This window comes from Carcharhinus amblyrhynchos, chromosome 23 (assembly GCF_965287045.1).
Source record: "Carcharhinus amblyrhynchos chromosome 23, sCarAmb.v2.hapA, whole genome shotgun sequence".
NCBI lineage: Eukaryota > Metazoa > Chordata > Chondrichthyes > Carcharhiniformes > Carcharhinidae > Carcharhinus > Carcharhinus amblyrhynchos.
Genome location: NC_137346.1, coordinates 44,183,704 through 44,197,905, shown reverse-complemented (window position 1 = coordinate 44,197,905; position 14,202 = coordinate 44,183,704). Strand labels below are relative to the sequence as shown.

Sequence of the window (14,202 nt, the reverse complement as noted above, 5' to 3'; positions counted from 1 at the left end):
GAGGGAGGATCCTCAGTGATGAAGATAGACTGGGGAGGCTGGGCTAATTCTTCTTCAAGAAAGTGAAGAGGGGGTTTGATGAAATCATGAGGGACAGAAGAGGTGGAGGGGAACAGTTGGCGTGAGGATCGAGCATCAGAGGGCACAGATTGAAACTGAATGGTGAGAGTCCCCCGAGGCTGCGAATGGCTAGGATTTGGAGCGTGTGGTGCAGGCAGGGTCGCCAAGGATAGGCAGGCATGGAGAGGAGACTCCCAGGGCGACTGGAAAAGGGACCGCTCCTTCTCAGAGTCAGCCCAGGAGCATCCTTCCCGACTGTAACTATTCCATGGTTCACCTGTTCCCACTAGTTTCCTTCCCCTGCAGCCAATTCTTCATGAATGATATTGAAGTGAGCTGTGTGTTGGGCTGGAGGGTGATTGTCACGGAGGTGGGGGGTGGGCTGACGCCGCAGGGTGGGCGGATTACTGCGGCAGGGTCCCTACCTGGAAATCAGATTTGTCATAACGTTGTGAATGTTACATTTCAGGCTTTGGATGTTTGGGCCATCGGTGTGACCCTGTATTGCCTGGTCTTTGGCAAGGTACGTCAGCAGCTCCCGCGCTGAGAGAATTCGAGTTCCTTGTAATACTGGTGAAAGCTTCTGGGAGTAAGACTTGAGCTCAGATGTGTTCAATAACCATAGACGTTGATCATCTCACTTGTGTGAATTCTATTGCTCACACAGCAGCAGGGATTTTAGAAGGATGAGGGGAGATCTCATTGAGACGTATAATATGATGAATGGGATGGATAGGATAGAGGTGGAGAGACTCTTCCCGCTCAGAAAGGACAGTAGGACTAGAGGGCACAGCCTCAAGATAAAGGGGGGGGCGGTTTAGAACGGAGTTGAGGAGGAACTTCTTCACTCAAAGGGTGGTGAATCTCTGGAATTCTCTGCCCGTTGAAGTGGTGGAGGCTGCCTCGCTCAATATTTTTGAGACGCGGGTTGATGGGTTTTTGATAAGCGAGGGGATTAAGGGTTATGGGGAGAGGGCGGGAATGTGGAACTGAGCCACGACAGATCAGCCATGATCTTATTGAATGGCGGGGCAGGCTCAAGGGGCTAGATGGCCGACTCCTGCTCCTATTTCTTACGTTCTTATTCTGCCTTGCTAAGCTGCCAGTTTATTTAAGGCAATGACGAGCGTCAGCTGCTTGGTCTGCCGTGACTCTTCCAGGCAGTTTGCATCCTGCGTTGTATCTGCTTTCCCTTTTGTTATGGTCGACTGGAATTTGTACCCCTTACAATGTCCGCAGTTGATCACCCCCCCAGTGGAACACTCCACAACCGTCTGCCCAGACTACCTTCCAGGTATCAGTCTGACCCTGGCAGACAGCAGTCTCGCTCAGTGCCTCCCCCGACAGTCCGGTTGTCACCGTGCGGAGGGAGGATCACTGCTAATTCGTGCGCTGTCATTCCGTGAGGCCATCAGTTCAAACGTCAAAGCAAATGTTGTCTTTGCGTCAATTATCTGGTCTTTGGTTAGACCGCACCTGGTGGACTGGGTGCACTTTTGGTCTCCTTACCTTAGAAAGGCTATCATTGCCATAAAGAGAGTTCACCAGATTTATTCTGGAGATGCAGGACTCTCTTATGAAGAGGGATTGGCCAAACTTGGGCCTGTTTTCTCTAGAGTTCCCAAGAATGAGAGGCGACCTCAATGAAACCTACAAAATGCTTAAACAGAATCAACAGACTGGATGTGGGTAAGGTGTTTCCCTCGCCTGGGGAGTCCAGAACCGTAGAACTATTACAGCGCCGAAACCCTTGTTGTCTGTGCCGAACCATTTTTCTGCCTAGTCCCACTGACCTGCACCCGGACCATATCCCTCCACACCCCTCTCGCCCACGTCATTCCAAAATAACGGGGAATCCGCTTAGCCGCGAAACGGGGAGAAATATCTTTATTCAGAGGGCGGAAAGTCTTTGGAATTCTCCACCCTAGAGAGCTATGGAAGCTGAGTCACCGAGTACGTTTAAAGCAGAGATTGAGGTTGCCAAATGCCAATGGTGTGAAGGAAAATGGGATAGTCTGGCATAAAGGATGGCGGGGCAGGCTCGATGGGCTGAGTGGCCTTCTGTGTCGAAGACAACATGTAAAGTAACCTGACAGGGTGAGGTGACGTCCAGCGGGCGGAGGCTGATAAAGACCAGTTTAGACCAGTTAGGCCGGTATCTCTGCTGTTAGTTCATCATCGGTCAACATGCAGAGAAACTGGAACTGCCGGAGAACTCACTTTGTCTCTTTGATCGCAGTGCCCTTTCATGGACGAGTACATTCTGGCACTCCATGCCAAGATTAAAAGCAGGCCTGTGGAATTTCCAGAAAAGTAAGTAAAAGACGGTAAAATATTTAAACTATCTGACGTCGTGAGCTCTGTTACTGGTGAAAAGGATCGGCAACTCAAAGCTTAGCTTTTCTTCCTGATCGGAACAGCCCTCCCTGCGGCCAGGAATTTTATAGGGAGGGGCGGGTAAATTTTGAACCCAAGTACGTCAGAAATATGTATATAAATACCCTTTACTCAGAGAGCGTGGAATGCCCTGCCTGCAGCAGTTGTGGACTCGCCAACTTTAAGGGCGTTCGAATGGTCAGTGGATAGGCATATGGATAACATTGGAATAGTTTAGGTTAGAGGGTCATTAGATTGGTTCCACTGGTCGGCACAACATCGAGGGCCGAAGGGCCTGTGCTGCGCTGTAATGTTCTATTCTATTCTATATCTACATGCAGCAACTGAGTACAATGACAAGGCAGGGAGCTGAAACATTCAGGTCCTTTCCTAGGTGGCACCGTGGGTTAGCACTGCTGCTTCACAGCTCCAGGGGTCTGGGTTCGATTCCCGGCTCGGGTCATTGTCTGCGTGGAGTTTGCACATTCTCCTCGTGTCTGTGTGGGTTTCCTCCCGCAGTCCAAAGATGTGCGGGTTAGGTTGATTGGCCGTGCTAAGAAATTGCCCCTTAGTGTCCAGGGATGTGTAGGTTAGAGGGATTAGTGGGTATAATATGTAGGGATATGGGGGTAGGGCCTGGGTGGGATTGTGTTCGGTGCAGACTCGATGGGCTGAAGGGCCTCTCTCTGCACTGTAGGCTTCTATGATTTCCTGCATACAGTCCAAGGTTTGAAAGCTTATTTATTAGTGTCACAAGTAGGCTTATATTAACACTGCGATGAAGTTACTGTGAAAACCCACTAGTCGCCACAGTCCGGTGCGTGTTCGGAGTGAGAATTTAGCACAGTCAACGCACCTAACCTGCAGGTCTTTCGGACTATGGGAGGAAACTGGAGGAAACCCACGCAGACACGGGGAGAATGTGCAAACTCCCACACAGACAGTGACCCCAGCCGGGAATCGAACCCAGGTCCCTGGCGCTGTGAAGGCAGCAGCGCTGATCAATAATTGAATATTGGACCTGTTGGCTCTGTCAACACTGAAGGCAGTGAGTTCAGGCCCTGCTCCAGAGATTGTCTGAGGCTCCAGCAAAGTACAGAGGGAGTGCTGCACTCTCGATGTGCTACCTTTCAGATAGCGTATCTGCCCTTTCAGGTGAGGGAAGGAGATTCTGTGACACAGTCCGCAGGGAAGTCCCGGTCCAACACTCACCCCTCAATCACCACGAAACAACTACCAATAACCAATTCATCTCAGTGCTGTTTGTCAGATTTCCACAGTAACTTCATTGCAGTGTTAATGTAAGGCTACTTGCGACTAATAAAGAAATTTTTAAACATTTTGCTGTGGACAAATTGGTTGCCGTGCTTCCCGATACAAACTGCAGATCAATTCATTTAATTTGGCATATTCTGGGGATGTGTGTAGTGCTATACAAATGCACATTGAAATACTGGGCCCCACTGGTTATAGAATCTCCATTGGCCCATCAAATTTGCACCCACTCTCCAAAAGAGGATTGTACCATAGAACCCTACAGGGCAGAAAGAGGCCCTTCGGCCCATCGAGTCTGCACCGAACACAATCCCACCCAGGCCCTACCCCCATATCCCTACATATTATACCCACTGACCCCTCTAACCTACACATCCCTGGACACTAAGGGGCAATTTCTTAGCACGGCCAATCGACCTAACCCCGACATCTTTGGACCGTGGGAGGAAACCGGAGTACCCGGAGGAAACCCACGCAGACACGAGGAGAATGTGCAAAGTCCACGCAGATAGTGACCCCGAGCCGGGAATCGAACCCAGGACCCTGGAGCTGTGAAGCCGCAGTGCTAACCCACTGTGCCACCATGCCCGCCCTATCTGCGTAACCCCACAATTCTCCGGGAGATTGCAATTCAAAGGTGAGGAAGTGATATTTTAATTGTGGAAAATCTTAGATTAGGAAGTACTGCGGTTGGTTCTGGATATTAAACCTCAGGATGGAGATATTAAAAAGTCGCCACAGTCCTGGATGACCGTAAGTGGCTGTCCCCTTTGAGGGGCAGCACACTGAGTGGTGGTGATTTAACCTGAGGATCCCCGCACCACAGGCGAGGGACAAGTTTGAGAGGGCAGGGACTTCATGAATAATCTCAGCCAGTGCAGAAATCGAACCCGTGCTGTTGGCATCGCTCGGTATTACAGACCAACCTTCCAGCTCACTGAGCTAACTGACTGCTCGTACATATTGGAGGGGGTACATTACAGATTCACCAGTATGATACCAGGGGTAAATCGTAAGGACGAGTTGCATAAATGTGGGGCTTATTATGGGGAGACGGTTCCATCGACTAGTAATCCAGAGACCCCAGGGTAATTGTTCCGGGGATCAGGTTCGAATCCCACCATTGCAGATGGCAAAATCCGAATTCAATAAAAAGCTGAGATGAAAAGTCTAATGATGACCGCAAAACCATTGCTGATTGTCATAAAAACCCCATCTGGTTCACTAATGCCCCTTTAGGGAAGGAAATCTGCCGCCCTTACCCGGTCTGGCCTACATGTGACTCCAGACCCATACCAACGCCTTCAGGAATGAGCAATTCGTGCTGGCATCAGTGCCCACGTTCCATGACTGAAGGAGTACAAAATTACGAAGGGTATGAGTCGCAAAAACCCAGCCTGCAGGTGCAGCAGGTGGTCAGGAAGGCAAATGGGATGCTGGCCTTCATAGCGAGGGGGATTGAATATAAAAGTAGGGAGGTCTTGCTGCGGCTGTATAGGGCATTGGTGAGGCCGCAGCTGGAGTACTGTGTGCAGTTTTGGGCGCCGTACTTACGCAAGGATATTTTGGCCTTGGAGGGAGTGCAGAGGGGGTTTACTAGGCTGATTCCGGAGTTGAGGGGGTTGAGCTATGAGGAGAGGCTGAATAAACTAGGCTTGTACTCGTTAGAGTTTAGAAGAATGAGGGGAGATCTCATTGAGACGTATAAGATGATGAATGGGATGGATAGGATAGAGGTGGAGAGACTCTTCCCGCTCAGAAAGGACAGTAGGACTAGGGGGCACAGCCTCAAGATAAAGGGGGGTAGTTTAGAATGGAGTTGAGGAGGAACTTCTTCACTCAAAGGGTGGTGAATCTCTGGAATTCTCTGCCCGTTGAAGTGGTGGAGGCTGCCTCGCTAAATATTTTTAAGATGCGGGTTGATGGGTTTTTGATAAGAGAGGGGATTAAGGGTTATGGGGAGAGGGCGGGAATGTGGAACTGAGCCACGACAGATCAGCCATGATCTTATTGAATGGCAGGGCAGGCTCGAAGGGCTAGATGGCCTACTCCTGCTCCTATTTCTTATGTTCTTACGTATAGATAGGGTGAACAGTGGGAAGCTTTTTCCCAGGTGACGATGACGAGGGGTCACGGGCTCAAGGTGAGAGGGGCGAGGTATAACTCCGATATCAGAGGGACTTTTTTTACACAGAGGGTGGTGGGGGCCTAGAATGCGCTGCCCAGTAGGGTGGTGGAGGCAGACACGCTGGCATCGTTTAAGACTTACCCGGATAGTCACATGGGAATGGAGGGGTACGAGCGAATGGCCTAGTTGGACCAATGAGTGGTGCAGGCTTGGAGGGCCGAAGGGCCTGTTTCCTGGGCTGTTACTGTTCTTTGTTCTTTGTTGTTTGAAAAAAAATCCTCTTGCAGTTCGGGGAGATCGAATCAAAATATTTTAAATGATTAAGAGACGAACAAACGAAGACCAGGATTTTCATTTGAGTTGAGGCACGGAAGCTTCTGAGTCGCTGCGTCGGAGGCTGATGGAGATGGCGGGATATTCACTCTCAAGGGTCTGGTGCAGGATAGCTCAGGGAAGCGGGTTCTATCCCAAATGTTCCGGATTCTGGGAGTCAATAGAAAATGTGATGACTGAAAGGGATAGACTTTGGTTAAGATTATGACAGAGTGGAGCTAAGGTGGTAAATGGGATTAAGATACAGATTATTTATGATCAGGTTGAGTGATGGAATGGTCTATTCATGCTCTATAAATACCACTTGTCTATCGCTCATTCACATGCATTCTCAATCCATCTTTCCCAGACCAGGAATCAGTGAAGGACTGAAGGATTTGCTTCTCCGGATGCTGGATAAGAATCCTGATACCCGGATTACAATTCCCCAGATAAAGGTAACCACGCAATTCGAATACCTGAACCCGTCTGGCAGGATTTTCCAGCCGCTATCTCTCGGGTACACTTGAGGGAGAATTTAGCATGGCCAATCCGCCTAACCGGCATGTCTTTCAGGCTGTGGGAGAAAACCGGAGCATCCGGCGGGAACCCGTGCAGACACGGGGAGAACATGCAAACTCTGCATAGACAGTGTCCCAAACTGGGAATCAAATCCTGGTTCTTGGCACTGTGAGGCAGCTGTGCTAACCACTGTGCCACCAGTGCTGCTTCTAAGGGACTTTAGCTACTCCCTTCCTTTTTATACATTTCTAAAAGCTCTCACAATCTTTTGTTTTATATTCTTATTTTTATTTTTATCTTCGATATCTTCCCTCTTCTTATCAATCTTCTAGTACTGTTTGCTGGTTTCTAAAATATTCCTAAACTGTAGGCTTACTACTACTCCTTATAATATTATAAACCCTTTCTTTTAATCTTAATATTATACCGAACCTGTTTAGTAAGCTACAAATAGATCTTTCTTGCTGTAATTTTGTTTTTCAATGGAATGCATTTTCATCAAACATTTTGAATTTTTTTTTTAACAGTTCCCACTATTTATTTACCATAATGCATTGTAGCCTATTTACCCAATCAACCTTAGCCAACTTGTATCGATGTAATTGGCTTTATTTAAGCTGAAGATTGTCATTGGAGTATGTTAGTTTTAAACTTATTATGGAATTCAATGATATTTTATTCACTAAGAAATAGTGATCATAATACCATTCAATTAGTTGTGACATTGCTAATTACTCCTGCCACGTTGTACAATATAAATCTAAAATAGCTTTATCTGGAGTTGGTTCTACAATATGTGGCTGCAAAAAATTATCACAATAAAATGAAAAGTGCTGAAAAAACTCAGCAGGTCAGACAGAATCTGGAATCATAGAACCCTACAGTGCAGAAAGAGTGCCTTTGGCCCATCGAGTCTGCACCAACCACAATCCCACCCAGGCCCTACCCCCATATCCCTACATATTATACCCTCTAACCTACATCCTGGACACTAAGGGGCAATTTTAGCACGGCCAATCAACCTAACCCGCACATCTTTGGACTGTGGGAGGAAACCGGAGTACCCGGAGGAAACCCACGCAGACACGATGAGAATGTGCAAACTCCACACAGACAGTGACCCCGAGCCGGGATTCGAACCCAGGACCCTGGAGCTGTGAAGCAGCAGTGCTAACCCACTGTGTCGCCCAGAGAGGAGAGAAAAACAGTGTTAACATTTTTATGTCGTTTCAGTCATAAAAGCATTAACCCTGTTCCTCTCTCTCTGCAGAAACTGCCAGACCCTTGGAGCATTTTCTGGTTTTATTTGAAATTGCCCCTCCAGTGTTTGGTTGAAGATGATATTTGTTTGGTAATCTTCATCAAAGGCAGTTCTGTTTGAAACATGGGATTTTCCAGCCACGCTCTGGAAAATTTTGCTCAGCGGATCTTTGCATGGTCCCACCCGGGATGGTAAAAGCCTGCCCATAGCTTCATTACATCGGGCAACATTCCTGTCTTCAGACTGAAATCACTGTTAGGTTTTCTTGCCCAGAGATTGGTCTTAGAACGTAGAAAAACTACAGCACAAACAGGCCCTTCGGCCCACAAGTTGCGCTGAACATATCCCTACCTACCAGGCCTATCTATAACCCTCCATCTTACTCATGTACTCATCCAAAAGTCTCTTAAAAGACCCTATCGAATCTGCCTCCACCACATAAGAACATAAGAAATAGGAGCAGGAGTAGGCCATCTAGCCCTTCGAGCCTGCCCCGCCATTCAATAAGATCATAGCTGATCTGAAGTGGATCAGTTCCACTTTCCCGCATTCTCCCCATAACCCTTAATTCCCCTGTCTATCAGAAACCTATCTACCCGTGACTTAAATATATTCAGCGAGGTAGCCTCCACCACTTTAACGGGCAGAGAATTCCAAAGATTCACCACTCGTTGAGTGAAGAAGTTCCTCCTCAACTCCGATCTAAACTGACCCCCCCTTATCTTGAGGCTGTGCCCTCTAGTCCTGCTGTCCTTTCTAAGCAGGAAGAATCTCTCTACCTCTACCCTATCCATCCCCTTCATTATCTTATACGTCTCTATAAGATCCCCCCTCATCCTTCTAAACTCCAACGAGTACAGACCCAGTCTATTCAGTCTCTCTTCATAGTCCAACCCCCTCATCTCCGGTATCAGCCTAGTGAACCTCCTCTGCACTCCCTCCAAGGCCAAAATATCCTTGTGCAAATGTGACACATTGAGGTCATTTTTGTCCCCTTTTAAATCCCACGTACCCATCCAGAAGTCTCTTAAAAGACCCCAGCGAGTTCGCCTCTACCACCACCACCAATCCCACTCACTCACCACCCTCTGAGTGAAAAACTTACCCTTAACATCTCCTCTGTACCTGCTCCCCAGTGCCCTAAACCTCTTGCAACGGTTACAGGGAAGAGGTTCAAGTGCTGATCTGTGGTTCTCCTTACAGCTGCACCCATGGGTGACAAAGGACGGGAATGATACTCTTCCTCTGGAGGAGGAACACTGCAGCGTGGTGGAGGTCACTGAAGAGGAGGTGATGAACTCCGTCAAGTTAATCTCCAGCCTCTCGACCGTGGTAAGAAAACTTTCCACCTTCACTACAGAGACGTGGAAAGGTTAATACGCTTGACTGGAGCAAATTGTCATCGTTTCCTACCTTATTCTCACAATTAGACTTATTAAGAAATAATCAGCTATTTACCATTTATATAGATGATCTGGAGGAGGGAACCGAGTGTAGGGTGTCGAAATTTGCTGATGACACCAAGATTGGTGGAACGGCAAATTGTGCGGAGGGTGGGGAGAGTCTACAGAAGGATCTAGATAGGCTGGGCGAATGGGCCAGGAAATGGCAAATGGAATTTAATGTTGGCAAGTGTGAGGTGGTCCACTTTGGTAGGAATAATGGTAGGAAGGACTATTACTTACGTGGCAAAAAACTGCAGCAGGCGACGGTGCAGAGGGACCTCGGGGTCCTTGTGCATGAGTCACAAAAACCCAGCCTGCAGGTGCAGCAGGTGGTCAGGAAGGCGAAGGGATGCTGGGCCTTCATAGCGAGAGGGATTGAATATAAAAGTAGGGAGGTCTTGCTGCAGCTGTATAGGGCATTGGTGAGGCCGCAGCTGGAGTACTGTGTGCAGTTTTGGGCGCCGCACCTGCGCAAGGATATTTTGGCCTTGGAGGGAGTGCAGAGGAGGTTTACTAGGCTGATACCGGAGTTGAGGGGGTTGAGCTATGAGGAGAGGCTGAATAAACTAGGCTTGTACTCGTTAGAGTTTAGAAGAATGAGGGGAGATCTCATTGAGACGTATAAGATGATGAATGGGATGGATAGGATAGAGGTGGAGAGACTCTTCCCGCTCAGAAAGGACAGTAGGACTAGGGGGCACAGCCTCAAGATAAAGGGGGGGGCGGTTTAGACGGAGTTGAGGAGGAACTTCTTCACTCAAAGGGTGGTGAATCTCTGGAATTCTCTGCCCGTTGAAGTGGTGGAGGCTGCCTCGCTAAATATTTTTAAGACACGGGTTGATGGGTTTTTGATAAGCGAGGGGATTAAGGGTTATGGGGAGAGGGCGGGAATGTGGAACTGAGCCACGACAGATCAGCCATGATCTTATTGAATGGCGGGGCAGGCTCGAAGGGCTAGATGGCCTACTCCTGCTCCTATTTCTTATGTTCTTATGTTCTTAAGAAAGGCTTCAATTTCTATTGCTCTCAGCTTTAACATCTATCTCTTTAAGGAATGGTTGCGGACTCTGGGTCTGTACCCATTGGAGTTTAGAAGGATGAGAGGTGGGGGGGGGATCTTATTGAAATTTACAGGATACTACGAGGCCTGGATAGAGTGGACGCGGAGAGGATGTTTCCACTCGTAGGAGAAACTAGAGCCAGAGGGCACAACCTCAGGCTAAAGGGACGATCCTTTAAAACAGAGATGAGGAGGAATTTCTTCAGCCAGAGAGTGGGGAATCTGTGGAACTCTTAATACCATAATACCAGGTTAAAGTCCAACGGGTTTACTTGGCAGCGCCATCTTACAGAACCTCAACCCCCATCTTCAGGTGACTGAGGACTTGAGTCCACAAACAGGGCACATAAAGACTCAAACTCAGTTGACAAGATAATGGTTGGAATGCGAGTCTTTACAGGTAATCAAGTCTTAAAGGTACAGGCATTGTGAATGGAGAGAGGGTTCAGCACAGGTTAAAGAGATGTGTATTGTCTCCAGACAGGATAGTTAGTGAGATTTGGCAAGCCCAGGCAAGTCGTGGGGGTTACAGATAGTGTGACATGAACCCGAGATCCTGGTTGAGGCCATCCTCATGTGTGCAGACGAACAACCAGTTCTTCACCCAGACACACGGACAGCAATGGGGACTAAATTACACCTCAGTACACCAACATCTTTATGCACAGGTTGGAACAAGACTTCTTCACCGCACAGGACCTTCAACTGATGCTATACACTAGATACATCGATGGCACTTTCTTCCTTTGGCCTCATGGTGAACAATCACTGAAACAACTATATGATGATATCAACAAGTTCCATCCCACCATCAGACTCACCATGGACTATTCTCCAGAATCGGTTGCATTCTTGGACACATGCATCTCCATCAAGGATGGTCACCTCAGCACCTCACTGTACCGCAAGCCCACGGATAACCTCACAATGCTCCATTTCTCCAGCTCCACCATAAACATGCTAAAGAAGCCATCCCCTACGGACAAGCTCTCCGTATACACAGGATCCGCACAGATGAGGAGGATCGCAACAGACACCCCTAGACGCTGAAAGATGCCATCATAAGAACAGGATATGGCGCTCAACTCATCGATCAATAGTTATGATGCACCACAGTGAAAAACCACACTGACTTCCCCAGAAGACAAACACAGGGACATGGTGGACAGAGTACCCTTCATCGTCCAGTACTTCCCAGGAGCGGAGAAGCTACAGCATCTTCTCTGGCACCTTCAACACGTCATTGATGAAGATGAACATCTCGCCAGGGCTATCCCCACACCCCCACTTCTTGCCTTCAAACAACCGCACAACCTCAAACAGACCATTGTTCGCAGCAAACTACCTTCAGGAGAACAGTGACCACAACACACAACCCTGCCACAGCAACCTCCGCAAGATCATCAACACGGATGCCATCATCTCACGTGAGAATACCATCCACCAGGTACACGGTAAATACTCTTGCAACTCGGCCAACATTGTCTACCTGATACGCTGCAGGAAAGGATGTCCCAAAGCATGGTACATTGGGGAGACCATGCAGACGCTACGACCACAGATGAATGAACACCGCTCGACAATCACCAGGCAAGACTGTTCCCTTCCAGTCGGGGAACACTTCAGCAGTCACGGGCGTTCAGCCTCTGATCTTCGGGTAAGCGTTCTCCAAGGCGGCCTTCACAACAATGCAGAGTCGCTGAGCAGAAACTGATGTGGAGATGCCGGCGTTGGACTGGGGTAAACACAGTAAGAAGTCTCACAACACCAGGTTAAAGTCCGACAGGGTTTATTTGGTAGCAAAAGCCTGGCTACCCTGTAAAGACTCGCATTCCAACCATTATCCTGTAAATTGAGTTTGTGTCTGTATATGCCCAGTTTGTGAGCACAAGTCCTCACTCATCTGAAGAAGGAACCTGAGACTCTGAAAGCTAGTGCTGCCAAATAAACCCGTTGGACTTTAACCTGGTGTTATGAGACTTCTTACTGTGTTTACCCCAGTCCAACGTCGGCATCATAATTCCCCTCCGCCTTTCCACAGCAGCAAGAAGTGAGGCCCATCTAGTTAGGCCCCTACTGCTGCCTCTTCACTCTGATAGGCCTTTCCCTCCCTGTGTAGATCAGGGTCTCTTTGTCTCATTTTTAGATAATCTTCCTGCCGTGCCTCCAAAGCCCCATTCCTCCTCCTCCTCCTCCTCCTCCTCCTCCTCCTCAGGTACCTGATTGCTGTGCTAGGACCCCAGCACGTACCTCACTCCAGACGCCATCATGATCCCTCCCACCCCCGTGGTCCCAGCAGCACTCACAATTGAGTTTAGGTCTTGCTGGTAGCTCTCGAGGGGTGGGACTTCCTCCTGCTGAGGGGCAGAGGTGCGTCCCTCCCCCCCCACCCCCAGCCTGTCTGTGATACCCCCCCCACACCCACCCCCTCACTGTGTTATCGCTACAGGACAGCCTTTTAAAACGTCAACCCATTCGAGACCACCCTTCCCTCTTTGTAAAATCTAACCCCAGGAAATGCCTGAGGTTGCCCCCTCTCTTCCTGCCCCTCTCGGCTTGGGTGAGAGGATGAGGAAGAGAGGGGTAAGGATGATCCCTTACTGAGGGGATGATCTTTCCTGATACTCCCCACTGGGAGTTGGCTGGAATGACCTTATACTGGATCTCCTGGTGCCAATGGTCCTGGGATTTTGACAATTTTAACCTGTTTATTTTTCCCTTCCACGGAGGCGACATATAGAAATTATAAAGCATTGCCCAGCTATCTTCAAGGATCCAGACTCCAGTGGTGCCCTGGACACTTCCTGTGAGGCCTTCAGGAACCCAGACAATGCCTCACTCAACCTTTATAGCCTCAAATTTAACACTGGGGCCCTCTCTTTGGCCTCATTGTGAGCCCCTGCCATGGCCTCTGGAGCTGGCACCTTGGTGAGGGACTGTCTGGGGGCTGCCATTTACTAGGCCTCTGGATGTCGCAGTGGAAGCTGAGGCCTCCACCGTCTGTCGTATGAAACTCAGCGAAGGGTGTGCTGCCACTGGGAGCCAGTTGTCAGATCTGACTCACCATTTGCCAAACTGAAGTGTTGCCTTTCTGTCTGTCTCTCTGTCTCTCGTAGATTTTGGTGAAAGCCATGTTGAGGAAGCGTTCCTTTGGAAACCCATTTGAGTTCTTGAGCAGGAAGGAGGGGAGATCGATGTCAGCACCAGGAAACCTTCTCATGTGAGTGTTCCGACTTTCTCTTTTGTGGGACATGGGCGTCACTGGCTGCCCAGCACTTATTGCCCATCCCAAGTTGTCCGAGGGCTGTTGGGAGCCAACCGCATCGCTGTGGCTCTGGTGTCACACGTAGGCCAGACCAGGTAAGGACGGCAGATTTCCTTTCTCTAAAGGACATTCGTGAACCAGATGGGTTTTTCCGACAATGGTTTCGTGGTCATCAGTAGATTCTTAATTCCAGGTTTTTAAGATCTGAATTCATCTGCCGAGGTCCCCAGAACTTTAGCTGAGTTTCTGGATTAATAATCGAGTGATAATGCCACAAGACCATCGCCTCCCCATGTTTGAGTTCCATGATCAGGTAGACATAAGAAATAGGAGCAGGAGTCGGCCATCTAGCCCTTCGAGCCTGCCCCGCCATTCAATAAGATCGTGGCTGATCTGAAGTGGATCAGTTCCACTTTCCCGCTCTCTCCCCTTAATTCCCCTGTCTATCAGAAACCTATCTACCCGTGACTTAAATATATTTAGCGAGGTAGCCTCCAC

At 48.8% G+C, this 14,202-nt stretch overlaps 1 protein-coding gene across 6 annotated transcripts in view; it reads left to right on the top strand.

Moving 5' to 3' along the window:
- camkk1a (calcium/calmodulin-dependent protein kinase kinase 1, alpha a) overlaps positions 1-14,202 on the top strand; it is a 166,599-nt gene that overhangs the window by 136,679 nt on the left and 15,718 nt on the right. For 5 of the 6 annotated variants that reach the window (XM_080210631.1, XM_080210626.1, XM_080210628.1 and 2 more), the window contains 5 exons: positions 530-583; positions 2,300-2,373; positions 6,522-6,609; positions 9,138-9,266; positions 13,556-13,659. In XM_080210631.1, coding sequence (XP_080066757.1) covers positions 530-583; positions 2,300-2,373; positions 6,522-6,609; positions 9,138-9,266; positions 13,556-13,659 — 449 coding nt within the window. Of the gene's footprint in view, positions 1-529; positions 584-2,299; positions 2,374-6,521; positions 6,610-9,137; positions 9,267-13,555; positions 13,664-14,202 lie in introns of those variants that run through there. The other variant, XM_080210630.1, reaches the window with a different exon arrangement.